The sequence below is a fragment of the Somniosus microcephalus genome, chromosome 17, assembly GCF_052327205.1.
Source record: "Somniosus microcephalus isolate GS21.2 chromosome 17, FLI_Smic_1.0, whole genome shotgun sequence".
NCBI lineage: Eukaryota > Metazoa > Chordata > Chondrichthyes > Squaliformes > Somniosidae > Somniosus > Somniosus microcephalus.
The window spans coordinates 6,733,241-6,760,486 of NC_141003.1; the positions used below are offsets into that span (position 1 = coordinate 6,733,241).

Below are 27,246 nucleotides of genomic sequence, written 5' to 3' on the forward strand. Positions count from 1 at the left end.
CCTTGTTTTGGGGTCACTATAGACTTCAAACTAGAGAATTACACTGACTGGCCAAGTTTTCTGCTTTAGGGCCTTTTTTCAGACAACACCTGAGAACACACGAAGAGAGCTTTGGGGTTGTTGCAGAATCTTTGCAGTTCATTCTGCAACCTGAGATGAATCTTTAGTAACAGGAGATTAAGGTGTGAATGTGAGTATTCCTATTCAGTCTTCTATGAAACATCAGCACCACATTCCAGCATCTCAGTAGTGTATTCTTGAAGTCCTTCCCTTTTATAAAAGTGTCCATTGTTGGAGTGTTATAGCACAGTAGCTTCTTGAAAGATTTCTACCCACCTGTTGAGAAATTGGAACATTTGTTAATTGTTGTAACTCAAGTGTCACACACAACTCCATCAACAAAACAGTGTCCTACAGATTTGAAGATGCACTGTAGAAATAAATATATAAAAAGGTGATTTTCCTGTGCTCTGGGCCTGGGGAATGGGCAGAACATAGGCAGAGACATGTTACATTAGGTCTCCGCCCTCATTGTGCTGTCCCAGGCTTTCCCACAACATGTAACATGCCTGCATTTGCAGTATGCCCAGCTTTGGCATTTTAATAGGGTGGGAGGGGGTGTTCCCCACCTCAACTTCCTCTCCTAATACTTTTTGAGCACCCCATTAAAGGGACACCTATTGAAAGTCAGCTTAATGGCCTGCCCCCAAACCTGCAAGTGGTTTGCGGTGGGGTGGGGGTGAAAAGAACATCTTTGGGGATGCAGGGACAGGTTGCTGTGTATGCAGGCAAGTGATCATTTCTTATTTGGAATCCTCGCCGGGACACTTGGAAGCACTTCAGGGACAGAACACCCATCTCGGTGGCGAGCAGTGCAGTTACACGTCTGAGAGGCCTGCAGCTGTGCTCACACTTCCTCCCTGTTGTACAGGCACATGGATTAGTCAAGGGGGAGGGCCTGTGCCTGAAGTCTGCCCAGGCCATACAAACGCCCCAGGGCAGCTGCCTCCTCACTGGCCAGTGCTCCTATCAGGCACCCAGACAGGAGACTCTCCCCTCCAGATACAACACTTCTACTCTATTTTCTTAATAAGTTTGCATTTAACATAATCCTCATTCCAATATACTATGGATGGTATACTAGCTAAATGGAAATGAATGGCGCAATATGAGCCAGACCCTAATTCATTCAACAACACAACACCACAAACATACAGAACTGCTTTCATCCTTCACTGATATTTACTTGCATTTATATACCACCTTCAACATAGAAAAGGTCCCAAGGCTACATGTTTATGCCAAAACGCAATCTCCCGCCCTCCTCCTCTTGTCCCAGCATCACAATTTCAGAGGTTTTGTCTTATGAAAAGGAACATTCACCAGATCTCATCAGCACTGGCAGCATCCAAAGGAAGCTGGCATGTTAATCGATGAGCTCAATCCAGAACTATCATCTACAATCTGGAAAAGGCAACCCTCTTCCCCAGCAGGGGCACATACCAGGCCTGTTTGCATGAAGATCCTCAAACATCACCCCGTTCCCCCTCCGCCACTTTCGCTCAGTGGGGAAGATATTTACAGAAGATGGGAGATAGGTCAGTGCAAACAATGGTTCTGATTTCACTGGTAAAGATAGTCGTATAACTCAGAGCAATAGTCTTGAGTGAGCGGAGTTAGTGATGCAGGGAAATCTAAGTATGCATCAACATTTGCCAAACTGGGTGCAAAAATGTGATCTAGTAATTTCATCATGACCTTGAAATTATTGTATCAGAACAGTGATATCATTACTGTGAACCATTGAATACCAGGGTTTCTATTATACAGGGAATTCAGAGCTCCTCTGTGATTCAACACTTAGAAAAAAGAAAAAAACCTTTGAGAAGTCCCACACTGAATGCCCCAATATTGTGAGCTCTCATCTTGTGGCATCACACACATGGTTAGACAGCAGTGACAGAAACGACACAACAGGCCTGCATAGTGAAAGAAATACTGGATGGATGGCAGACAATTGGCTATCATTCAATCTTTGGTTTCACTTGACAAACAAACCAAACCTTCAGTGATTTATGGCATCATCTAACCTTATAATTGATTTTAAATTTTATAATCCAATTCCACCCATTGAATATCCTCTGTATTTCATCAATTAACCATCACATTGCATGGAGGCGGTTATCCAAATATCTCTCTGCATAAAATACATTAAACATCTTGTCTGTGAGTACTGCCAACTTTTCCCATTATAATGTCAAACCTCCACATGTTTAATGGAATCTGTCTGTGCAAAACTTGTTATGCTATAAATGACAACCAATCATCAGTGGTGGTGCTATTGTGCCTAAGGTTTGCATCTCCCAGTTGCTTAGGCTGTACTGCAGAGAAACATCTATTCTGTAACCAACTTCTGTTTCTCAAATTGTTTTTAGTTTTGTCAAAGTATATAGAAATACAAGAACAGATGTAGAACTTTAAAATGGAAACTGCATTACATGTGCACACCCTGGTTCAATTACCCCACTTCACCACACATGTGCAATGCCACGGAAGACAGACTAGTATAAATATATATACACGCACATATAAAAACATAAGAAATAAGAGCAGGAGTCGGCCATACGGCCCCTCGAGCCTGCTCCGCCATTCAGTAAGATCATGGCTGATCTTCGACCTCAACTCCACTTTCCCGCCTGATCTCCATATCCCTCGATTCCCCGAGAGTCCAAAAATCTATCGATCTCAGCCTTAAATAAATTCGACGATTCAGCATCCACAGCCCTCTGGGGCAGAGAATGCCAAAGATTCACAACACTCTGAGTGAAGAAATTCCTCCTCATCTCAGTCTTAAATGGCTGACCCCTTATCCTGAGACTGTGCCCCCTAGTTCTAGACTCTCCAGCCAGGGGGAAACAGCCTCTCAGCATCTACCCTGTCAATCCCCCTCAGAATCTTGTATGTTTCAATGAGATCACCTCTCATTCTGCTAAACTCCAGAGAGTATCGGCCCAATCTACTCAATCTCTCTTCATAGGACAGCCCTCTCACCCCAGGGATCAGTCTAGGGAACCTTCGTTGCACCGCCTCTAAGGCAAGTATATCCTTCCTCAGATAAGGAGACCAGAACTGTGCCCAGTACTCCAGGTGTGGTATCACCAAAGCCCTGTACAATTGTAGCAAGACTTCCTTACTCTTGTACCCCTTGCAATAAAGGCCAACTGTCATTTGACTTCCTAATTGCTTAATTCCTGTATGCTAACTCTGTGTTTCCTGTATGAAGACACCTAAATCTCTCTGAACACCAACATTTAATAGTTTCTCACCATTTAAAAAAGATTCTGTTTTTCTATTCTTCCTACCAAAGTGAATCACCTCACATTTTCCCACATTATACTCCATCTGCCACCTTATTGCCCACTCACATAACCTGTCCATGTCCCTTTGTAGGCTCTCCTCACAGCTTACTTTCCCACCTAAGCTTTGTATCGTTAGCAAACTTGCATTCGTTACTCGGTCCCGTCGTCTAATTGATTAATACAGATTGTAAATGGCTGAGGTCCCAACACTGATCCTTGTGGTACCCCACTAGTTACAGCTTCCCAACTGGAAAATGACCCGTTTATCCCTACTCTCTGTTTTCTGTCTGTTATACAATCCTCTATCCATGCTAATATATTACCCCCAACCTCATGAGCCCTTATCTTGCCTAACAACCTTTTGTGTGACACCTTATCGAATGCTTTTTGGAATTCCAAATATACAACATTGTGGCAAAGCCACCAACGGACTCCTGTATAAATGTATAACTGCCTTTAACAGAGTGCTACAGCACCTATGTTTGTTTACTGTATGTAAATAGCCATTCTGGATAAGCCCCAGAATCAGCGCGATGATGTCATCACGTTGGTCACGTGACGCCCTGAACATAGAAACATAGAAGATAGGAGCAGGAGTCGGCCATTCGGCCCTTCGAGCCTGCTCCGCCATTCAACGAGATCATGGCTGATCATCCAAACCCTAGCACCCGGTCCCTACACCGACAGCCATCCCACCCAAGCCCTATCCCAGTAACCCCGTAACCCCACGTATTTAATCCCCCCTAACACTAAGGGCCAATTTTTATCATGGCCAATCAACCTAACCCGCACATCTTTGGACGGCGGGAAACGTGATGACGTCAGAGAGTGGGAGGTTCCCAACTCAGAGCTCGTGAAACCAGCACCAGAAAAGACCTGTTGATTATTTCTCCTGCATGCAATTGTTTGTTCTCTAGTTTCTATTAAACTTCGTTTTATTATCGGACTGACTCGACCTCAGTGCTTCAGTTAGGGATCTGTCGATTCCTACATTGGTGGCCCCGAGACTTCGCGGACGATTTTCATGGAGGACGCGCAGAACAAAACGATGGATGTTAATGCAGCGACTTTGAAGCTCCCTCAATTTTGGGAACAACAGGCGGCCTCCTGGTTCGTCCAAGCGGAGGCTCAGTTCCAGCTTCGGAACATCGTGCTGGATCAGACCCGTTATCTTTACGTGGTCTCCGCACTGGACAGCTCGACGGCTGCACGGATCATCAGTCTGCTGGAGACCCCGCCCGTGGATAACAAGTATGATACGCTTAAGGCGCGACTTATGCAGGTTTTCGGCCTCACGAAAGCGGAGCGCGTGCGACGTTTACTCACACTGCCCGGGTTAGGCGACACCAAGCCGTCTGAGTTGATAAGCCAGGTGCTCACGCTCCTTGGGTCTGAGCCGCAGTGTTTTCTGTTTCGGGAACTGTTCCTGAGCCAGCTCCCCGAGCAGGTGCAGGCAGCCCTCGCCAGGTCGGAGGCTACGGACGGTGTAGCGCTCGCGGCCGAAGCCGACACCATTTATGTGGTGATGCAGCAGTACTGTGCCACCTCGAAGCGTCCCGCCCCGAAGAATCCCACCTCGGCGCCTCCACCGACCGGCCTCTGCTACTACCACGCCCGTTTCGGACCAAAAGCCAGATGTTGCCGACACCCATGCAGTTTCGCGCCAACAGCACCGAGGAAGCAGCAGCACCGATTGCGTGAACAGAAGAACGACCCCGAGGTCGGTTTCGCGTCTACGATGGCAGTTGGTGATTCCGGGAAATTATTGTATATCACCGACTCCATTTCGGGCCGGCGGTTTTTGTGCGACACGGGCACTCAGTGCAGCATCCTTCCCGCTTCGCTCCTCGACGTCATGTCAGGGAGGCGCGGTTCTCCACACCAGGCCGCCAACAGCAGCGCCATTCGTACGTTCGGGACACGGCGGATCCAGGTGTGTTTCGGCGGGCAACTTTTCCACTGGGTGTTTATAACCGCCAAAATCGCACAGGCAATCCTCGGTGCGGATTTCTTCTGTACCAATGGCCTATTGGTTGATTTACGTAATCGCCGTCTGATTCACGCCGCCACGTCTGCCTCCATCCCCTGTTTTTGGGGCTCAGGCATGCCCCACGCAGGTTCCTGCACCGTGCTGGTGCCCGACAACTTCACCCGCCTGCTTGGGGAATTTCCGGATCTCACTCGACCCACCTTCTCGGCGACGATCGCTAAACATGGGGTAGAACACCACATCGCGACGACCGGCCCCCCGGTTTATGCCCGGGCTCGACGGCTGGAGCCCAGTAAACTCGAGCCCGAAGGCGGAGTTCGCCACCATGGAGCGACTGGGAATCGTTCGCCGCTGCTTCATATCGTCCCTAAGCCCAGCGGTGGTTGGCGGCCCTGCGGCGATGATCGGCGCCTCAATGAGGTCACGACTCCCAACCAGTACCTAATACCGTACATCCAAGATATCTCCGCTCATTTGGCAGGCAATTCGTTTTTTTCCAAAATCGACTTCGTCCGGGGGTACCATCATGTGCCCGTCCACCCCCAGGACGTCCAGAAGACGGCGGTCATTACCCCTTTTGGACTGTTTGAATTCCTCTGAATGCCGTTCGGACTCAAAAATGCAGCGCAGGCGTTCCAGCGCCTTATGGATTCAGTGCTGCGGGATCTTAAGTTTCTCTGTGTATCTCGATGACATCCTGGTCGCCAGTGCTTCGAAAGGGGAACATCTACAACACCTGCGCCTCCTTTTTCGACCTGAACAAATGTCAATTCGGACTGCGGCAGATAGACTTTTTGGGCCACCGCATCACTGCGGCAGGGGCACTGCTGCTTCGGTCGAACGTGGCGGCCATCGCTGCTTTCCCGCACCCGCAATCCGTTACGGTGCTCCAGGAGTTCCTTATAGGTTTGTCCCCCGGGTCGCGCAGCTGATGCAGCCGCTCTACGAGGCACTCAGAGGGAAGCCGGGGAAGGAACCTGTGGTTTGGACGCCGGAGATGGATTGCGCTTTTGTGGACACGAAGGATGCTCTCGCAAATGCAACAATGTTGGCGCACCCGCTGCCTGGCACCACCATTGCGCTCACGATGGACGCTTCAGACTACGCTGTAGGCACCGTGCAGGAGCAATGGGTCGATGGGACGTGGCAACTGCTGGCGTTTTTTAGTCGCCAAGTGCATCGTAACGAGCGTAGCTACAGCACGTTCGACAGGGAGCTGTTGGCGTTGTTTCTGGCCATCCGCCATTTTCGTTTTCTATTGGAAGGTTGCCAATTCACCGCGTTTGTGGATCACAAGCTCCTGACGTTTGCCATGGCCAAGATGGCTGAGCCGTGGTCAGCTCGACAGCAACGACAGCTCACCTTTATTTCCGAGTGCACCACCGACATCCGGCACGTGGCCGGCAAGGACAACGTGGTCGCCGATTGCCTCTCGCGTGCGACTGTCCAGCTGGGACTCGACTATTCACTCATGGCTGCTGACCAAGCGGCTGATCCAGAAACGCAGGCTTTCCGCACTGGCTCGTCCTGCCTGCAGCCAGCGGATGTGCTTTTCCACTCGGCTGGCACCTCCTTGCTCTGCAACGTCTCCTTGGGAGACCGCCGCCCGATCGTTCCGCTGTCCTGGCGTAGGAACATTTTCGATGCCATTCATGGGCTTGCGCACCCAGGCGTGCGGGCTTCACAAAAATTGCTGGCGTCCAAGTTCGTCTGGAGTGGAATGCGAAAAGATGTCCTTGACTGGGCCAACACCTGCGTCGTGTGCCAGAGGGCTAAGGTGCAGCGCCACGTCAAAGCTCCCGTCGCCGTATTCGAGGTACCGGAGAGGCGTTTTGATCACGTCCATGTCGACCTCGTGGGCTCACTACCGCCGTCACAAGGTTTCACACATCTTCTGACCATAGTCGACCATACCACCAGGTGGCCGGAGGCCATTCCTTTGACGTCCACCACCTCCGCGGATGTCGCCCGGGCTTTTCTTTCATCCTGGGTTGCACGTTTCGGCGTTCCGTCTGATATTTCGTCGGATCGTGGGCCGCAAATCTCGTCTGCTTTGTGGAATGCCGTAGCCTTGGGTTTGGGCACCAAGCTCCATCGGACCACGGCTTACCATCTGCAGGCCAATGGATTATGTGAACGTTTTCATCGGTCCTTGAAGGCGTCGCTGAGGGCCACCCTCCAGGGGACCGCGTGGATGGACAAGCTGCCGTGGGTGATGCTCGGGTTACGCACAGTGCCTAAAGAGGACCTGCAGGCATCGGCCGCCGAACTGGTTTATGGCCAGCCGCTCCGGGTGCCCGGCGAGTTTCTTCCATCACCAATGTGTCCTTGGTCGGCGCCGAACAACTGGAGGCTCAACGGGCCGCAGCGCAATCTTTCCGGCTCGTTCCGCACGTCGTATCACGGGTTTCCCGCGTCCCACCGGAGCTTATGCGGGCTAAATTAGTTTTCGTCCGGCATGACGCCCACCGTAGTCCTCTCACGCCTCCATATACAGGCCCTTTCCAGGTACTGCAGGCGGGCGCCAAGAGTTTTTTAGTGGACGTCGGGGGCAAGCCTGACCACATTTCCGTGGACCGCCTCAAGGCCGCACACCTGGACCTTGAGCAACCGGTTGAGGCAGCGCAGCCACCGCGTCGTGGGCGGCCGCCCGTGACCACCTTGCCTGACCCGACTGTTCCGCAGACCAGCTCATCGTCTGACCAGCCCATTCCTCTCCGGGAATATCGGAGTCGTTCGGACAGGCTTGTCCGACCTCCTCTGCGATTGACTTTTGAGGTTAAAGACACTTCTGGGGGGGCGCATGTGGCAAAGCCACCAACGGACTCCTGTATAAATGTATAACTGCCTTTAACAGAGTGCTACAGCACCTATGTTTGTTTACTGTTTGTAAATAGCCGTTCTGGATAAGCCCCAGAATCAGCGCGATGACGTCATCACGTTGGTCAGGTGACGCCCCGAATGGCGGGAAACGTGATGACGTCAGAGGGTGGGAGGTTCCCAACTCAGACCTCGTGAAACCAGCACCAGAAAAGACCTGTTGATTATTTCTCCCGCATGCAATTGTTTGTTCTCTAGTTTCTAATAAACTTCGTTTTATTATCGGACTGACTCGGCCTCAGTGCTTCAGTTAGGGATCTGACGATTCCTACAACATTCACTAATTCCCCTTTTATCTACCCTGCTAGTTACATCCTCAAAAAACTCTAATAAATTTGTTAAACACGATTTCCCTTTAATAAAACCACATTGACTCTGCCGAATCATATTATGATTTTCTAAGTGCTCTGTTACCACTTCCTTAAAAATGGATTCCAGCATTTTCCCAACAACTGATGTCAGGCTAACTGACCTGTAGTTCCGTTTTCTTTCTCCCTCCTTTCTTGAATAGCGGGGTTATATTTGCTACCTTCCAATCCGCTGGGACCGTTCTAGAATCCAGGGAATTTTGGTAGGTCACAACCAATGCAGCCACTATCTCTGCAGCCACCTCGTTTAGAACCCTAGGATGTAGGCCGTCAGGTCCAGGGGATTTGTCAGCTTTTAGGCCCATTAGTTTCTCAAGTACTTTTTCTCTACTGATCTTAACTACTCTAAGTTCCCCACTCTCATAGCCCCTTTGTTCCCCACTATTTTTGGTATGCTTTGTGTCTTCTACTGTGAAAACAGATACAAAATATTTGTTTAACGTCTGTTATTTTCTTATTCCCCATTATAATTTCTCCTGTGTCAGCCTCTAAGGGACCAACTGATATACCTATCAATTCATCCAATGAAAAGCGACGAGTTAAGAAAGTAACTATAGGTTTTTATTGGCTAAATAACAGAGCCCACCCTCGTGGGTGATCGGATCCAACAAGGAGGAATACCAGCCAGTCGACCACCTTTATACCTGGGCAGGTAGGTGGAGCCATGGGCGGAGTCAGCAGTGGTCAGCCCAGGTGTAACAGCGTGACAAGAGGCGACCTCGTATAGTGATACAACAGTGTGAACAGTGATAACCATAGAGTAACGATATAACAGTGATAACTATAGTGTAACGATAGTGAACGACAAAAGTGGTTTACCACATTCACCCCTTGTTTAGATTTGAGTCCGGCGGGGTGATGTGTACTACCAGTTCTGGTATGTCAGTCTGTCCGGGGGCCTCGTAAGCCTTTCCGATCGTCGCAGCGGCGGTGTTGCATTCTCCGGTGGTGATGCTGGTGTCTGCGTGGTCGGCGAGGGCTCGTGGGGTTCCGGCATGCCGTCTGCCTGAGCTGGAATCGGGGGGGGGGTGAAGGTGGTGTCTCCGGAATGCCCGAGGGTGCGAGGTCTCGCAAGGAGACTGTGTCCTCCCGCCCGTCTGGGTATGCCACATAGGCGTACTGAGGGTTGGCGTGCAGGAGGTTCACCCTCTCGACCAGGGGGTCCGTTTTATGGGCCCGCACGTGCTTTCGCAGCAGGACGGGCCCCGGAGAGGTCAGCCAGGTTGGTAGTGTGGTTCCCGTAGTCGACTTCCTGGGGAAAACAAACATTCGTTCATGGGGGGTGGCGTTAATGGCAGTGCAAAGTAGTGACCGGATGGAATGCAGCGCTGCCGGGAGGACTTCCTGCCAGCGGGAGGCCCTTAGACTTTAAGGCTAAGAGGACGGCCTTCCATACAGTCGCGTTCTCTCTTTCCACCTGGCCGTTCCCTCGAGGGTTGTGGCTGGTGGTCCTGCTTGCAGCAATACCTCTTGCTAGTAGGAACTGGCGGAGTTCCTCGCTCATGAAGGAGGAGCCCCGGTCACTATGTATATAGTTTGGGAACCCGAACAAGGCGAAGAGGTCGTTCAGGCATTTAACGACCGTGGTGCTGGTCATGTCTGGGCAGGGGAAGGCAAAGGGGAAACGGGAGTACTCATCAACAATGTTGAGGAAGTACACATTACGGTCAGAGGACGGGAGGGGCCCCTTAAAATCGATGCTCAAGTGCTCGAAGGGGCGGGTGGCCTTGATCAGGCTTGCTCTGTCCGGCCTAAAGAAATGCGGTTTGCACTCGGCACAGGTCTGGCAGTTCCTGGTCATGGTCCTGGCCTCCTCGATGGAGTAGGGCAGGTTGCGGGCCTTAATGAAGTGGTAAAGTCTGGTGACAGAGGTCGTTGTGGAGGGTCTGGAGTCTATCAATTTGCGCGTTGGCGCATGTAATTCGTGATAGAGCATCAGGGGGTTCGTTCAGCTTACAAGATATCATAATCATAGGTGGAGAGTTCGATTCTCCACCTCAAGATCTTGTCGTTCTTGTTAAGCAACCGAACGCTGGTCGGTGAGGAGGGTAAATCGTTTGCCTGCCAGGTAGTGCCTCCAGCGTCGTACAGCCTCCACAATCGCCTGGGCCTCCTTCTCGACCGACGAGTGTCGGATCTCAGGGCCCTGTAGGGTCCTTGAGAAGAAGGCCACCGGTCTCCCCTCCTGGTTAAGGGTAGCGGCTAGGGCGAAGTCGGATGCATCGCTCTCCACTTGGAAGGGGATGGACTCATCCACCGCGTGCATTGTGGCCTTAGCAATGTCTCCCTTAATGAGGGAGAAGGCAGCGCACGCTTCCTCCGTAAGGGGGAAGGATGTGGACTTCATGAGGGGTCTGGCTTTGTCCGCATAATTGGGCACCCATTGGGCATAGTAGGCGAAGAGCCCCAGGGTTCTCTTCAGCGCCTTTGGGCAGTGGGGGAGGGGTAACTCCATGAGGGGGCGCATTCTTTCGGGGTCGGGGCCGATGAGTCCGTCCTCTACTACGCAGCCGAGGATGGCAAGGAGTGAGGTGTTAAACACACATTTCTCCTTATTGTAGGTGAGGTTCAGCCGTTGGGCCGTACGGAGGAATCTCTCCAGATTAACATCATGGTCCTGCCGGTCGCGGCCGCAGATGGTGACGTTATCTAGATAGGGGAACGTGGCGTGCAGCCCGTTCTGGTCAACCATCCGGTCCATCTCCCTTTGGAAGACCGAAACCCCGTTGGTGACGCCGAAGGGAACCCTAAGGAAGTGGTAGAGGCGGCCATTCGCCTCGAAGGCGGTATACTGGCGGTCCTCAGGGTGGATAGGGAGTTGGTGGTAGGCCGACTTAAGGTCGATGGTAGAGAATACTCGGTATTGTGCAATCTGATTGACCATATCAGATATGCGGGGAAGGGGGTATGCGTCCAGCTGGGTGTACCGGTTTATGGTCTGGCTGTAGTCGATGACCAGGCGGTTTTTATTGCCGGTCTTAACGACCACGACCTGGGCACGCCAGGGGCTGCTGCTCCCCTCGATGATGCCCTCCTTCAGGAGACGCTGCACCTCAGAGCTAATGAAGGCTCTGTCCCCGGCGCTGTACCGCCTGCTCTTGGTAGCGACGGGTTTGCAGTCGGGGGTGAGGTTAGCGAACAGGGAAGGTGGCGGGACCTTGAGGGTGGATAGGCCGCAGGTGTTACGCGGTGGGCGGTTTAAAGGCTGCTGGTTGTCGACAGTGAGTGGGGGGAGGGGTCCGCCGTATGCTAGAGTGACGCTTTGGAAGTGGGATTGGAAGTCCAGCCCTAGTAGGACGGCAGCGCAGAGCTGGGGGAGGACGTGGAGTTTAAAATTTTTATACTCCATGCCCTTAACCGACAGGGTCACGACACAGTAGCCGCTAATGTCTGTGGCGTGGGACCTCGATGCCACCGAGATCCGGTTGCGCGTTGGCCGGGCAGTGAGGGAGCAGTGGCTCACCGTGTCTGGGTGGATGAAACTCTCCGTGCTTCCGCTGTCGAACAGGCAGGTCGTGGCGCGGCCGTTTACTTTGATGTCCATCATGGACTTGGACAGGTGGTGCGGGCGGGCTTGGTCCAGTGTGACGGAGGCTAGTGTGTGGCTCAGCGAGCTGCCGTAGTCTGCGGGTGAGGCGGTGGTCGAGTTCGGAGGCGAGGTGGCGGTCGAGCGTGGAGGGTAAAATGGCGGCGCCCACGAGGTTGGACAAAATGGCGGAGAAGATGGCTGCCCCCACAACTCACATGAGGCACTGTTGGTGTCGGTTGCCTGGATCAAAGATGGCCGCCCCATGACTCACACGTGGGGATGCTGGCATCTGTGGCCTTGATGGAAGATGGCCGCCCCCACAACTCGCATGAGGCACTGCTGGCCTCTGTTGATCTCTGTTGGCCTCTGCAGGCCTTAGCAAAGTGGCCTTTCTTCAGGCAGCTTGAGCTCGTCGCATTTCTCGCTGGGCAGCGCGCCCTAGGATGTTTCGCCTGGCCGCAGAAGAAGCAGCCGGCGGCCCGATCGCGGGGGTCCGAAGTCGCAGCTGGTACCGGGGGTGGCGGTCCCGATCGGGTCCAGGACGCCGACACAGAGGTAGGTCCCAGGGGCGGCGCTGCGAGGGGTATCGCGGTCGGGGTCGGTCCCGAGTCCCAGGGTCGCAAATTACTGGACCTGGAGTACGCCTCGAGGTCCCGATGGGCCACTTCTAGGGAGCGAGCGAGGGCTGCAGCTGTGTTCAGGTCAAGGTCCTTTGCTTCAAGAAGTCTTTGCCGTGCGTAGTCGGACCGCAGGCCTTTCACGAAGGCATCGCGGACATTATCTTCAGTATTTTCTGCCGCTGATACCGCTTTAAAGTCACAGTCCCTGCCGAGTGCTTGTAGCGCCCGTAAAAATTCATCTACCGACTCTCCTGGCTGTTGCGGGCGGGATCTTAGGTGGTGTCTGGCATACATGGAGTTTACCGGGCTCCGGTACTGTTGTTTCAGCAGGTTGATGGCGGCTTCGTATGTTTTAAGGTCCCGGATGAGTGCGAATACTTTAGGGCTCACTTGGGCGGTCAGAACTCTTAGCATGGATTTCTGAGGCACGCCGGATTCTCCCAGGTAGGATTCGAAACAGCTCAGCCAGTGTTCGAAGTCGAGGGCTGAGTTTGCTGCCTGTGGGTTTAGATCCAGGTACGGTGGTCGGAGGGCTCGCAGCCAGGCTGGCTGCTGTGGCTGTTGTAGCTGGGCGTCTGGCTGGTCGTTTGACTGCTCAAGTGTCGACATTTTAAAATTTAGCCAATAAAATTGATATACCTATCAATTCATCCAATGAAAAGCGACGAGTTAAGAAAGTAACTATAGGTTTTTATTGGCTAAATAACAGAGCCCACCCTCGTGGGTGATCGGATCCAACAAGGAGGAATACCAGCCAGTCGACCACCTTTATACCTGGGCAGGTAGGTGGAGCCATGGGCGGAGTCAGCAGTGGTCAGCCCAGGTATAACAGCGTGACAAGAGGCGACCTCGTATAGTGATACAACAGTGTGAACAGTGATAACCATAGAGTAATGATATAACAGTGATAACTATAGTGTAACGATAGTGAACGACAAAAGTGGTTTACCACACCAACGTTTACTTTTATCCCTTTTTATCAATTTTTTGGTCATCCTTTGCTGGTTTCTAAAGCTCTCCCAATCCTCAGGCTTACTACTATTCTTCGCAACATTATAAGCTTCTTCTTTTAATCTAATACTGTCCTTAACTCCCGTGGAGTCTTTATTTCTCAATGGAATCTATATTTGTTGAGAATTCTGGAATATTTCTTTAAATGTTTGCCACTGCTTATCTACTATTATACCTTTTAATCTAATTTCGCAATCTACCTTAGCCAACTCGCTCCTCATACCTATGTAACTGGCTTTATTTAAGATTAAGATTCTAGTTTCAGACTTCAGTATTTCACTCTCAAAATTAATGTGAAATTCTATCATATTATAATCACTCTTCTCCAGAGGATCCTTCACTAGGAGATTACTATTTACCCCTGTCTCATTACACAATAGCCTGTTCCCTGGTTGGTTCCACAACGTATTGTTCTAGGAACAACAACAGAAAATGCTGGAAAAACTCAGCAGGCCAGGCAACATCCGTGGCCTGCTGAGTTTTTCCAGCATGTTCTGTTGTTATTTCGGATTTCCAGCATCCGCAGTATTTTGCTATCGTTTTGTTCTAGGAAACTGTCGAATGCATTCCATGAACTCGTCCTCCAGATTTCCTTTGCCAAACATCAAAAGAGATGATGGTGCAAGGCAAAATCGGGTGGTAATGGGACAGGTAAAGAAACTAAAGATGGGTGTAGAGGCGCTGTAAATGGAAACAGCAGAATCATTACCAACACCCGCTGTTGGGAAAAAATGGGAGCAGTGGTTATGATCTGAAATTATTGAACTCGTGTGGAGTCTGGAAGATTGTAAAGTGCCTCATCGAAAGATGAGGTGCTGTTCCTCCAGCTTCATTGAAACAGTGTAGGAGGCCGAGTTCAGAATGAGAGTGGGGCAGAGAATTAAAATGGCAAGTGACCAGAAGTTCAGGGTCATGCTTGCGAACTGAACAGAGGTGTTAAGCAAAGCGATCACCTAATCTGCATTTGGTCTCCCCAGTGTAGAGGAGACCACATCGTGAGCACCAAATACAGTATACTAAATTGAAAGAAGTACAAGTAAATTGCTGTTTTACCTGGAAGGAGTGTTTAGGGCCCTGGACAGTGGGCAGGGAGGAGGTGAAAGGGCAGGTGTTGCATCTCCTGCGCTTGCAAGGGAAGGTGCCGTAGGAAGGGGGGCACTTTTGGGGATGATGGAAGAGTGGACCAGGGTGCCACAGAGGGAATGCTGAACGGGGAGGGGAGGAAACGATGTGCTTGGTGGTGGCATCACGCTGGAGGTAGAAGAAATGGCGGAGGATGACCCGTTGAATGTGGAGGCTGGTGGGGTGGAAGGTGAGGACAAGGGGAACCCTATTGTGGTTCTGGGAGGGAGGGGAATGGGACGGACACAGTGGAGGGCCCAGTCAACCTATGGCTGAGGAAAAAGGAAGACATATCGGAGGCACTGATGTGGAAGGTGGCATCGTTGGAACAGATGCGACAGAGACGGAGAAACTGGGAGCATGGAATAGGGATCTTATAGGAAGTGAGGTGGGAGGAAGTGAAATCAAGGTAGCTGTGGGAGTCAGTGGGCTTATAGTGGATATTGGTTGACAGCCTATCCCCAGAAATGGAGATAGAGACGTCGAGGAAGGGAAGAGTAAAGTCGGTGTTGGAACATGTGATGGTGAGGAAGGGGTGGAAATTGGAAGCAAAGTTGAAGAAATTTTCCAGTTCGGGGCAGCACCAATACAGTCATCAATGTACCAGAGAGGCGGGGGAGGGGACCGGTGTCGGACTGGAACAAAGAATGTTTCATCTATCCCACGAAAAGGCAGGCGTAGCTCGGGCCCACATGGGTTCCCATAGCGACACCTTTTATTTGGAGGAAGTTAGAGGAGTTAAAGGAGAAGTTGTTCAATGTAACATCGGTAACGTTTTCCAGTTCTGACAAAAGGTCAGCGATCTGAAATGTTAACTTTGCTTCTCTCTCCACAGATGCTGCCTGGCCTGCCGAGTATTCCCAGCATCTGCAGTATTTTGCCTTTGTAGCTGTATAATGACTTGTTTTACTCACCTCCGGGCAGTGTGAGGATCATCTGCTTTAAACATATAGAACAGTGTTCTCTTATGAAGCAACTGGAAAATCACTTTGAGTTCTGAAAGGTCGTCCTGCACTTCAGAAACTGTGAATCCGAGCAAGGGCTGGCTCTCCAAAGCGGCCACATCCTATTTTTTTAAAAAGACATTAGAGATAGGGATAAAGCTTTGTACAGCCTTCAGTGTGTCAAACATATTAAATAAGATGAATGTCAGATGACCTACAGCAAGGTATCTGAGCTTCTGTCTTTGTGGGCTGCATAGGTGCTTGCCTAGAGTCGCAGGGGCCGCAAAGGTTTAAATCCAGATTTGCATTAATTTTCACGCCTCAGGCTGCTGATATCAATGAGTCTGATTTAAAATTATCCACGAATGAGGCAACAGCTCTTTCCAAACCTCCACATCCATAAAATTCAGTAAGGGCAAATCAGCAAATAAAAAATCTAAACTTTGAAGGCTAGACTGGCAGGGTTCAGGGGCCACAGAGCTGGACACCCCAACATGTAGTAGCTGTGGTCTTTCCCATTTTGCACAAAGAAGTTAACAAAGAAGTTCTTTTTCCCCTCAGTGTTTCTACCCTTCCCTCTTCTGCTTGCTGGGATAAAATGCAAATTAGGTACTCCTCCCCCCTCCAAAAAAGGCCATTATTCATGATGAGCCTCGACAGTGAGAGCACTGCAGGCTAATCACAGGTGAGCCAGATCCCAGCCTTCACCTGTCGACACTCATTATTGGATCAGCAGAAGCTGATCCGTTTGATGAGTTCACAACAATGTTGTTAGTTAAGAGGATTCCACCTCAGGAGAAACAAACTGTTCTCCTTCCTCCATTAGAATACAACTCGGGGTCTGAACAGGGAGCAGGCTTGGAGAAGCCAGTGCATGGCCTGGATTTCCCATCTATCCAGTAACAGAAATTGGTGTGAAGGGAAAAAAGAAATTGCATGCCACACAAACAGGTTCCTGAGATTGTTCTCAACACATTTGTAAGCCTGCTGGATCATACAGTGGATACTGTAAGAAATTAGCATAAATGCAAAATGTTGAGGTTTGTAAATTAATCTTTACATAACTTTATAGTAGAAAAAAAGTGTAAAACAATGTTTTACTACAAGATGATGCTGCAAAAACCAATAACTTCACTCAATGCACTATAAATACATTTCTATTCTCACTAGCATCATAGAAAGTTACAGCACGGAAGGAGGCCATTCGGCCCATCGTGTCCGCGCCGGCCAACAAAGAGCTATCCAGCCTAATCCCACTTCCCAGCTCTTGGTCCGTAGCCCTGCAGGTTACAGCATCCCAAGTGCACATCCAAGTACTTTTTAAATGTGGTTAGGGTTCCTGCCTCTACCACCCTTTCAGGCAGTGAGTTCCAGACCCCCACAACCATCTGGGTGAAGAAATTTCCCCTCAAATCCCCTCTAAACCTTCCCCCAATTACTTTAAATCTGTGGCCCCTGGTTTTTGACCCCTCTGCTAAGGGAAATAGGTCCTTTCTATCCACTTTATCTATGCCACTCATAATTTTATACACCTCAATAAGGTTTCCCCTCAGCCTCCTCTGTTCCAAGGAAAACAGACCCAGCCTATCCAGTCTTTCCTCATAGCTAAGATTCTCTACTCCCGGCAACATCCTTGTAAATCTCCTCTGTACCCTCTCTAGTGCAATCACATCTTTCCTGTAATGTGGTGACCAGAACTGCACACAGTACTCTAGCTGAGGCCTAACTAGTGTTTTATACAGTTGAAGCATAACCCCCCTGCTCTTGTATTCTATGTCACAGCTAATAAAGGCAAGCATTCTGTATGCCTTCCTAACCACCTTATCTACCTGGCCTGCTACCTTCAGGGATCTGTGGACATGCACTTCACGGTCCCTTTGTTCCTCTGCACTACTCAGTGTCCTACCATTTAATGTGTATTCCCTTTCCTTGTTAGCCCTCCCCAAATGCATTACCTCACACATCTCCGGATTGAATTCCATTTGCCACTATTCTGCCCACCTGACCAATTTATTGATATCTTCCTGCAGTCTACAGCTTCCTTCTTCAGTATCAACCACACAGCCGATTTTAGTATCATCTACAAACTTCTTAATCATACCCCCTATATTCAAGTCTAGATCATTGATATATACCACAAAAAGCAAGGGACCTAGTACTGAGCCCTGCGGAACCCCACTGGAAACAGCCTTCCAGTCACAAAAACACCCATCAACTATTACCCTCTGCTTCCTGTCTCCGAGCCAGTTTTGAATCCAACTTGACACTTTGCCCTAGGGAAATTGATGGGATTGAGGGCCGATAAATCCCCAGGGCCTGATAATCTACATCCAAGGGTACTTAAGGAAGTGCCCTAGAAATAGTAGATGCATTGCTGGTCATCTTCCAGAACTCGATAGACTCTGGAACAGTACCCATGGATTGGAGGGTAGCTAATGTTACCCCACTGTTCAAAAAGGGTGGTACAGAGAAAACGGGGAATTACAGACCGGTAAGCCTGACATCAGTAGTGGGGAAAATGCTAGAGTCCATTATAAAGGATGTAATAGCACAGCACTTGGAAAAAAGTGACCGGATCGGACAAAGTCAACATGGATTTACAAAAGATAAATCGTGCTTGACTAATCTACTGGAATTTTTTGAGGATGTAACTGGTAAAATAGATCAGGGAGAACCAGTGGATGTGGTGTATTTGGACTTTCAAAAGGCTTTCGATAAGGTCCCGCATAAGAGATTAACATGTAAAATTAAGGCACATGGGATTGGGGGCAAGGTATTGACTTGGATAGAGAACTGGTGGGCAGACAGAAAGCAAAGAGTTGGAATAAACGGCTCTTTTTCCGAGTGGCAGGCAGTGACTAGTGGGGTACCACAGGGATCAGTCCTTGGACCCCAGCTATTCACAATATATATTAATGATATGGACGAGGGAACTAGATGCAATATCTCCAAGTTTGCAAATGACACAAAGCTGGGTGGGCGTGTGTGCTGTGAGGAGGATGCCGAGAAACTCCAGTATGATTTGGACAGGTTGGGTGATTGGGCAGAAGCATGGCAGATGCAATATAATGTGGATAAATGCGAGGTTATCCACTTTGGTGTCAAAAACAGGAAGGCAGATTATTATCTGAATGGCAATAAATTGGGAGAAGGGGAAGTGCAACGAGATCTGGGCGTCCTTGTGCACCAGTCGCTGAAAGTAAGCATGCAGGTGCAGCAGGCGGTTAAGGCGGCAAATGGTATGTTGGCCTTCGTAGCGAGAGAGTTTGAGTACAGGAACAAGGATGTCTTGCTACAGTTGTACAGGGCCTTGGTGAGACCACACCTTGAGTATTGTGTGCAGTTTTGGTCGCCTTATCTGAGGAAGGATGTTCCTGCCATGGAAGGAGTGCAGCAAAGATTCACCAGGCTGATACCTGGGATGGCAGGAATGACGTATGAGGAGAGATTGGGTCGATTGGGCTTGTACTCGCTGGAGTTTAGAAGAATGAGAGGGGATCTCATCAAAACTTATAAAATTCTAACAGGACTAGACAGACTAGATGCTGGAAGGATGTTCCCAATGTTCGGGGAATCCAGAACCAGGGGTCACAGTCTAAGGATAAGGGGTAAGCCATTTAGGACAGAGATGAGGAGGAATTTCTTCACCCAGAGAGTGGTGAACCTGTGGAATTCTCTACCAAAGGCGGCAGTAGAGGCCAATTCATTAAATATATTCAAGAAGGAGTTGAATATATTTCTTAAGGCTAAAGGGATCAAGGGATATGGAGAGAAGGCAGGAACAGGATACTGAATTTGGATGATCAGCCATGATCTCATTGAATAGCGGAGCAGGCTCGAGGGGCCGAATGGCCTACTCCTGCTCCTATCTTCTATGTTTCTATCCCATGGGCTTTTAACTTCGTGACCAGTCTTCCATGTGGAACCTTATTAAAAGCCTTGCTAAAGTCCATATACACTACATCAAACGTACTACCCTCATCTACCCTCCTTGTTACCTCCTCAAAAAATTCAATCAAGTTCGTCAGACACCACCTTCCCTTAACAAATCCGTACTGACTATCCTCGATTAATCCGTGTCTTTCTAAATGAAGATTTATCCTGTCCTTCAGAATTCTTTCCAATAATTTTCCCACCACCGAGGTTAGGCTGACTGGCCTGTAATTACTCGGTCTATCATTTTCTCCCTTTTTAAACAAGGGTACCACATTAGCAGTCCTCCAGCACCACACCCGAAGCCAGAGAGGATTGGAAAATGATGGTCAGGGCCTCTGCTATTTCTTCTTTTGCTTCGCTCAACAGCCTGGAATACATTTTATCTGGGTCTGAGGATTTATCCACTTTTAAAGCTGCTAAACCCCTTAATACTTCCTCTATGTTTATTTCATCTAATATTTCACACTCCTCCTCCTGGATAGCAATGTCTGCTTCGCCCCTCCTTTGTGAAAACAGACGCAAAGTATTCATTAAGAACCCTACCGAAATCTCCTGCCTCCACACACAGATTACTACCCTCATGATCTCGAATAGGTCCTACCCTTTCTTTAGTTATCCTCTTACTCTTAATATATTTATAAAACATCTTTGGGTTTTCCTTGATTTTACTTGCCAAGAATTTTTCATGCTCCTCTTTGCTTTCCTAATATTTTTAATTGCACCCCTGCACTTTCTGTACTCCTCTAAAGATTCTGGAGTATTTAGCCCTCGGTATCTGTCATACGCCGCCCTTTTTTTCTTTATCCTACCCTGTATGTCCCTAGACATCCAGGGGTTCTAGATTTGTTAGTCCCACCTTTTTTCTTTAAGGGCACATATTTGGTCTGAACCCTCCGGATCTCCTCCTTGAATGCCCCCCACTGCTCTGACACTGATTTACCTTCAAGTAGCTGTTTCCAGTCCACTATGGCTAAATCCCCTCTGAGCTTAGCAAAATTTGCTTTTCCCCAATTTAGAATTTTTATTCTATCCTTGTCCTTTTCCATAACTACCTTAAATCTAACAGAATTATGGTCACTAGCACCAAAATGTTCCTCCACTGATACGCCTTCTACCTGCCCAGCTTCATTCCCTAAAACTAAGTCCAGAACCGCCCCCTCCCTTGTTGGGCTTGCTACATACCGGCTAAAAAAGTTCTCCTGGATGCATTTTAGGAATTCCACACCCTCTATACCCTTCACACTAATTTTATCCCAGTTAATATTGGGGTAGTTGAAATCCCCTACTATTACTACCCTATAGTTTTTGCACTTCTCAGAAATTTGTCTACATATTTGTTCTTCTATCTCCCTCTCACTGTTTGGGGGTCTGTAGTACACTCCCAGCAGTGTGATCGCCCCTTTTTTGTTTTTCAATTCGACCCATATGGCCTCATTTGATGATCCCTCCAACATATCATCCCTCCTCACAGCTGTAGTAGTTTCTTTAATCAATACCACGACCCCCCCTCCCTTTTTACCTCCCTCTCGATCCCGTCTGAAAATCCTGTAACCAGGAATGTTGAGCTGCCATACCTGCCCCTCTTTCAGCCACGTCTCTGTAATAGCTGTAATATCATAGTCCCAAGTATCTACCTGTGCCCTCAGCTCATCTGCCTTGTTCGCTATACTCCTTGCACTGAAGTATTTACCATTTAGTAAAGGCAAACCTCCTTGTTGACTACTATCTAGCCCGCGATTCCTCTGTCCTTCCAATTTACTTTCTATGTTTTTGTTTTCCAATTCCACTTGTTTCCTGTTTTAGTTACAGATGTTCAATTGACAAACATTCATCTACACAATAATTCTACAGACCCTTACCTCACTGGCAGCGTAAGTATACAGCACCTTATCCTGAATGACAAACCAGAGTCGTTTCCATGGTTTCTTCATGCCTTTTGACCTATAAAGGTAGCCACTCATTGATGAGGCTCCAGTATTGGCAGATACCTGAAATAAACAGTAGTATGCACTGGAGTCAGATTCTGGATAACCTTCTGTTCCTTTCATTATGTTCAGTTCTTTGAAGGGGCTCACTTATCTTTCAGTTTACAGTTCTAACAAAGATGCTGTATATTTCCAGAATTTTCTGTTATTTCTGATTTAGTTTTCCATCTCCCTGCTCAGTTTCCCTTTTTCCATTCTCTTTACACCTAATATTGTAGAGTCAGTCTGGTATTGAGAATTGCTATTGTAATAACGGCCAGCGTGGTCAGCACTACTGCAACTCATTAAAATCGATCACAGATAGTCCACTGATGAAAAGCTCAAGGAAGAGCCTCCTCAGAGACACACAGGCAAGTTCTAGGGCTGGGGAGCTGTAATAGAGACAGCCCCCCCCCCAATCAACAGTGAGGGAGTGCTGCACTCTCAGAAGGGATATTGAATCGGTATCCTGTCTACCTGTTCCAGTGGCTAACCTGCATGTTAAAGATCCTATGGCACTATTCACAGAAATGCAGCATGACATTCCTCGCTCAATCAACACTAATTAAAGTGATATCAGTATTTCATTTAATTGCTGTTTGTGGGATCTTGCTATGTGTAAAATAGCTGCTCTGTTTTTCTATGTAACATGACACTACACTTCAAAGTAATCAATTTTGTGACTTTGATCAGACATGACAAAAGCTATATAAATGCAATCTTTTTCTGTTTCAATAACTAGTGTGCTTTAGAGGGATGGTCAGGACACAAAACAAGAAAGCTAAACATAATAGCAACTTTAACAAAACAGAAACTGTACTTTTGGACTTCTTCCCCTTCAAAGCCACAATTAAAAACCATACCAGGTGGGGCAATGTGGTGGTGCTGTACCATTCTGTGCCACAAAGTGGCAGCATGAGATTACCAACAGTGAGTTACAAAGTTCCCACAGGAAAGGAGGGGACGGGGGAAAAGACTCTCATTCATGTATCCCTGAGGGCAGGGCACTCGAGAGTGGAATCGGCAGGAGTGTGGGAGTAGGCAAAAAAGCACATGCTGATCTACACTAAACAAGCAGGCTTGAGAATTACTATAGAAACCCAGTACAAACTGCACAAGGGTTCACACTGCATTGGAAAACTGGATTCCAAATTTGATCAGCAAAACCAGAATAATTTATAATTCATTTGAAAAGACCATCAAGAAATAGGGCAAAAGTAATAATGTAACGCTCCCCATACACTACACCTTTGGCAGCAGTGCCAGAAATATAGTACAGCATTCTCAGCCCATATTCATATAAGCAAAACCATCTACAAGAGATGATTTTGCATTATTATAACTGGTATTGGTGCAAAGCACAAGTACTTGGGCAGTCTTTTACAGCCATTCCTTCTGTTTTATGCCAATTGCAAATAGCCAACTGTCTATCAGCTTTTCTCAATCAGTAGAACACTCGAGGACTGTGCAGGACAATAAGTAACACCCCTTCCATATATCAAAGAGTGCATGTGCAGAGCTCTGCCACAACCTACTCCACAGTAGTGTGACACGGCAGTCCCTCACTTCACTGGCAGGACAGCACCAGCAGGGTTACAACAGCATCTTATGCCTGGGTTGGTGTCTTGTATTTGTTGTAACTAGGATACGATCTGATGAAGGTCAGTTTAAGCCGAGTGCCCCACTTACTTCTTTCAGTGCTGCTGGTATTTTCTTGTGCTTCCGTCCTGAAGAATGCTGAATGCTGTGAAAAACTGAGGTGAGGGCACTTGACGATTTGTGAGTCGGAGACAGCGTCTTTGTATCAGATGACTGTATTTCTAATTAACAGAAGAAAATGGGTTTATTTTAAAATGAGTAGTAAAATCCAATACAAGATTTTAAAAGAACAGTTATTGAAGTCTTGCAATACCAAACTGGCTTCGGCAGCTTGTTTGGGAGAAAGGGCGGGTGGGTGAAACAGTATGATCCCAGCCATTTTTTTGGCATCTAAGCATTTGATAATGTTTTGGGCACTCCCAATGACTCAGTGGGTGAGTGCAGCATGTGATCGGATACTGTACTGAGCCACACAGACCAGGAAGGTCACAGGTCCCTGGTCTGCGCTGAGTTAGCTGGTCTCAGTTGGGTGGCACTAGGGGCCTTTGCAGCATAAGCCAGAGAAAACAAATCAGCCAGGAATCTGCTTCTAAACACTTCAGCTACTGCTGCTGGAAAGTGCATGCACGTGAGCGTTGGCTGAAGACAGGTTTGAGCTCTGCCGTGATGAACCCCATGGTCAAATAGTCGACCAGCACTCTGTCTCAGCTCAAACACCAAGAATAGCCACTTAGGAGAGTTACCAGAAAAGAAATGTCAATGCTAGTGTATATTCCCTTTTTTGAGCTACAGGTTTGAGAAAAAAGCTGCTGGCTTCTACTAACTGGATCACTGAGTCACTGTCTTTCGGAGAGAGGATGTTAAATTCATAAACATTTAAGGAGCTCTGTCTTCCTGAAGCTACTTTGAGATATTCTGCAGAACTTCACTGCTACCAATTTTACTCTATTTATGTTCAATCGGAACAGACGGCCAAGCTGGTTGGTGCAACACATGCTCATTTCAAGATCTGGTTTTGGACAATCAAAACATCGTCTCTCAAAACACACGAAAGGAAGACACGTATGAAAATATTAAAAGTATCCCCAAAATGTGAATGTGAAATCATCCTTAAAAGCACGCAACAGGAATATTTCTTAACTTCTTGAGCGAGAAAAGAGAGAACAGCCCAAGGCGGCCAGTCTCGTTTAAACATTTTGTTTGGTGCGTAGTGCTGATCCCCATTTTCATTGTTTCTTGTCTACACAAAGAATATATGTAACAACATTTCACAAATCTTTCCCTTTTTTGAGCTGTAGGTTTGAGAAAAAGTGGAAGATAAACCAACGACAGCATTTCTTGTCTAACGTTATGTTACATAACTCATGAAGGGCACAAAAAACGTCTCCACTGAGACAAAAAATCCATTCAAAAAATGAAATGCTTGAATCCACTACAGAATCAACAACTATGCACATGGATATTAGTGCTAACTTTTCCGATATTCTCTTGGGGAGGGGGATACGAGTAAGATAACATAGTACCAGTCATTTAATATTACAAGCTTTCCACTTCAACATCAGGTTTCATTTACATTGCCCCCCACAAAAATGACAGCTACTTACATTTAGGTAATGTCTTTAATGAAAACATGTTCCAGAGTGGCAAGGGACAGCGTGCAATCGAAGGTTTAGGAGCAATGGTAAAAGGTGGTTTGAAAAGTAAGGTTTTGAGGAAGCTGTCAAAGGCATGAAGAGAAGTAGCAAGTGGCTGGGTTTAGGGCGGGAGATCTATAGACGATGGCAAAGATGGTTGAAGGTTCTGTCACTAATGGTGGAGCGTGGCAGGGGGATAAACAGGAGGCCAGAGTCTACCAACTGAAGGGCACGAGGTGGCAAGCAAGGCTGGAGGATGTTGTCGAGGCAAGGCTGGGTGAGGCCATGGGGGAATTTATGAATGAGGACGCCAATTTTGAATGAATAGGATTTTTGTGTAGAGTGGAGCTCATAAGGCCGAGTCGGGTTTGGAAGCCAATATTTTATTATTTATTTATTCATTCATGGGATGAGGGCATCGCTGGCAAGATCAGCATTTATTGCACAACCCTAACTGCCCTCAATAAGGTGGCGGTGAGCCGCCTTTCTGAACTGCTGCAGTCAAAGATGGTGGTGGAGAGGAAGAGCTGAGCATTGTCACATACATATAGAAATTGACCCCAGGCTTACAAATGATGTTGTTAATGGGCAGCATGTCCATTTTATTCCCCTTGGAGTACTCCAAAGATGATGGTACATAGAAAGATAGAAGATAGGAGCAGGAGTAGGCCATTCGGCCCCGCTCCGCCATTCAATGAGATCATGGCTGATCATCCAAATTCAGTACCCTGTTCCTGCCTTCTCCACATACCCCTTGATCCCTTTAGCCTTGAGAAATATATCTAACTCCTTCTTGAATATATTTAATGAATTGGCCTCTACTGCCTTCTGTGGTAGAGAATTCCACAGGTTCACCACTCTCTGGGTGAAGAAATTCCTCCTCATCTCTGTCCTAAATGGCTTACCCCTTATCCTTAGACTGTGACCCCTGGTTCTGGACTCCCCCGCCATCGGGAACATCCTTCCAGCATCTAGTCTGTCTAGTCCTGTTAGAATTTTATAAGTTACAATGAGATCCCCTCTCATTCTTCTAAACTCCAGCGAGTATAAGCCCAATCGACCCAATCTCTCCTCATACATCACTCCTGTCATCCCAGGTATCAGCCTGGTGAATCTTCGCTGCACTCCCTCCATGGCAAGAACATCCTTCCTCAGATAAGGCGACCAAAACTGCACACAATACTCGAGGTGTGGTCTCACCAAGGCCCTGTACAACTGCAGCAAGACATCCTTGTTCCTGTACTCAAACCCTCTCGCTACGAAGGCCAACATACCATTTGCCTTCTTAACCGCCTGCTGCACCTGCATGCTTACCTTCAGCGACTGGTGCACAAGGTCACCCAGGTCTCGTTGCACTTCCCCTTCTCCCAATCTATTGCCATTCAGATAATAATCTGCCTTCCTGTTTTTGACACCAAAGTGGATAACCTCGCAATTATCCACGTTATATTGCATCTGCCATGCTTCTGCCCAATCACCCAACCTGTCCAAATCATACTGGAGTTTCTCGACATCCTCCTCACAGCACACACACCCACCCAGCTTTGTGTCATCTGCAAACTTGGAGATATTACATCTAGTTCCCTCGTCTAGATCATTAATATATATTGTGAATAGCGGGGGTCCAAGGACTGATCCCTGCGGTACCCCACTAGTCACTGCCTGCCACTCGGAAAAAGAGCCGTTTATTCCAACTCTTTGCTTTCTGACTGCCAACCAGTTCTCTATCCAAGTCAATACCTTGCCCCCAATCCCATGTGCCTTAAATTTACACGCTAATCTCTTATGCGGGACCTTATCGAAAGCCTTTTGAAAGTCCAAATACACCACATCCACTGGTTCTCCCTTATCTATTTTACCAGTTACATCCTCAAAAAATTCCAGTAGATTAGTCAAGCACGATTTACCTTTTGTAAATCCATGTTGACTTTGTCCAATCCGGTCACTGTTTTCCAAGTGCTCTGCTATTACATCTTTTATAATGGACTCTAGCATTTTCCCCACTACCGACGTCAGGGTTACCGGTCTGTAATTCCCCGTTTTCTCTCTACCACCTTTTTTGAGTAGTGGGGTAATATTAGCTACCCTCCAATCCATGGGCACTGTTCCAGAGTCTATCGAATTTTGGAAGATGACCAGCAATGCATCTTCTATTTCTAGGGCCACTTCCTTAAGTACCCTAGGATGTAGATTATCAGGCCTTGGGGATTTATCGGCTTTCAGTCCCGTCAATTTCCTTAACACCATTTCCCTACAAATACTGATTTCTTTCAGTTCCTCCCGTTCATTA

The 27,246-nt window shown here is 48.1% G+C and overlaps 1 protein-coding gene across 1 annotated transcript in view; it reads right to left on the minus strand.

Annotated features, from left to right (window-relative positions):
• Nucleotides 1-2,291: 2,291 nt before the first annotated feature.
• fgd6 (FYVE, RhoGEF and PH domain containing 6) overlaps nucleotides 2,292-27,246 on the minus strand; it is a 114,814-nt gene continuing 89,859 nt past the window's right edge. The window contains 7 exon segments of the mRNA XM_086009874.1: nucleotides 2,292-2,378; nucleotides 2,380-2,419; nucleotides 8,020-8,023; nucleotides 13,705-13,709; nucleotides 15,794-15,945; nucleotides 21,619-21,747; nucleotides 23,413-23,543. Of these exon segments, the coding sequence (XP_085866000.1) occupies nucleotides 2,307-2,378; nucleotides 2,380-2,419; nucleotides 8,020-8,023; nucleotides 13,705-13,709; nucleotides 15,794-15,945; nucleotides 21,619-21,747; nucleotides 23,413-23,543 (533 nt within the window). The 3' untranslated portion in view covers nucleotides 2,292-2,306.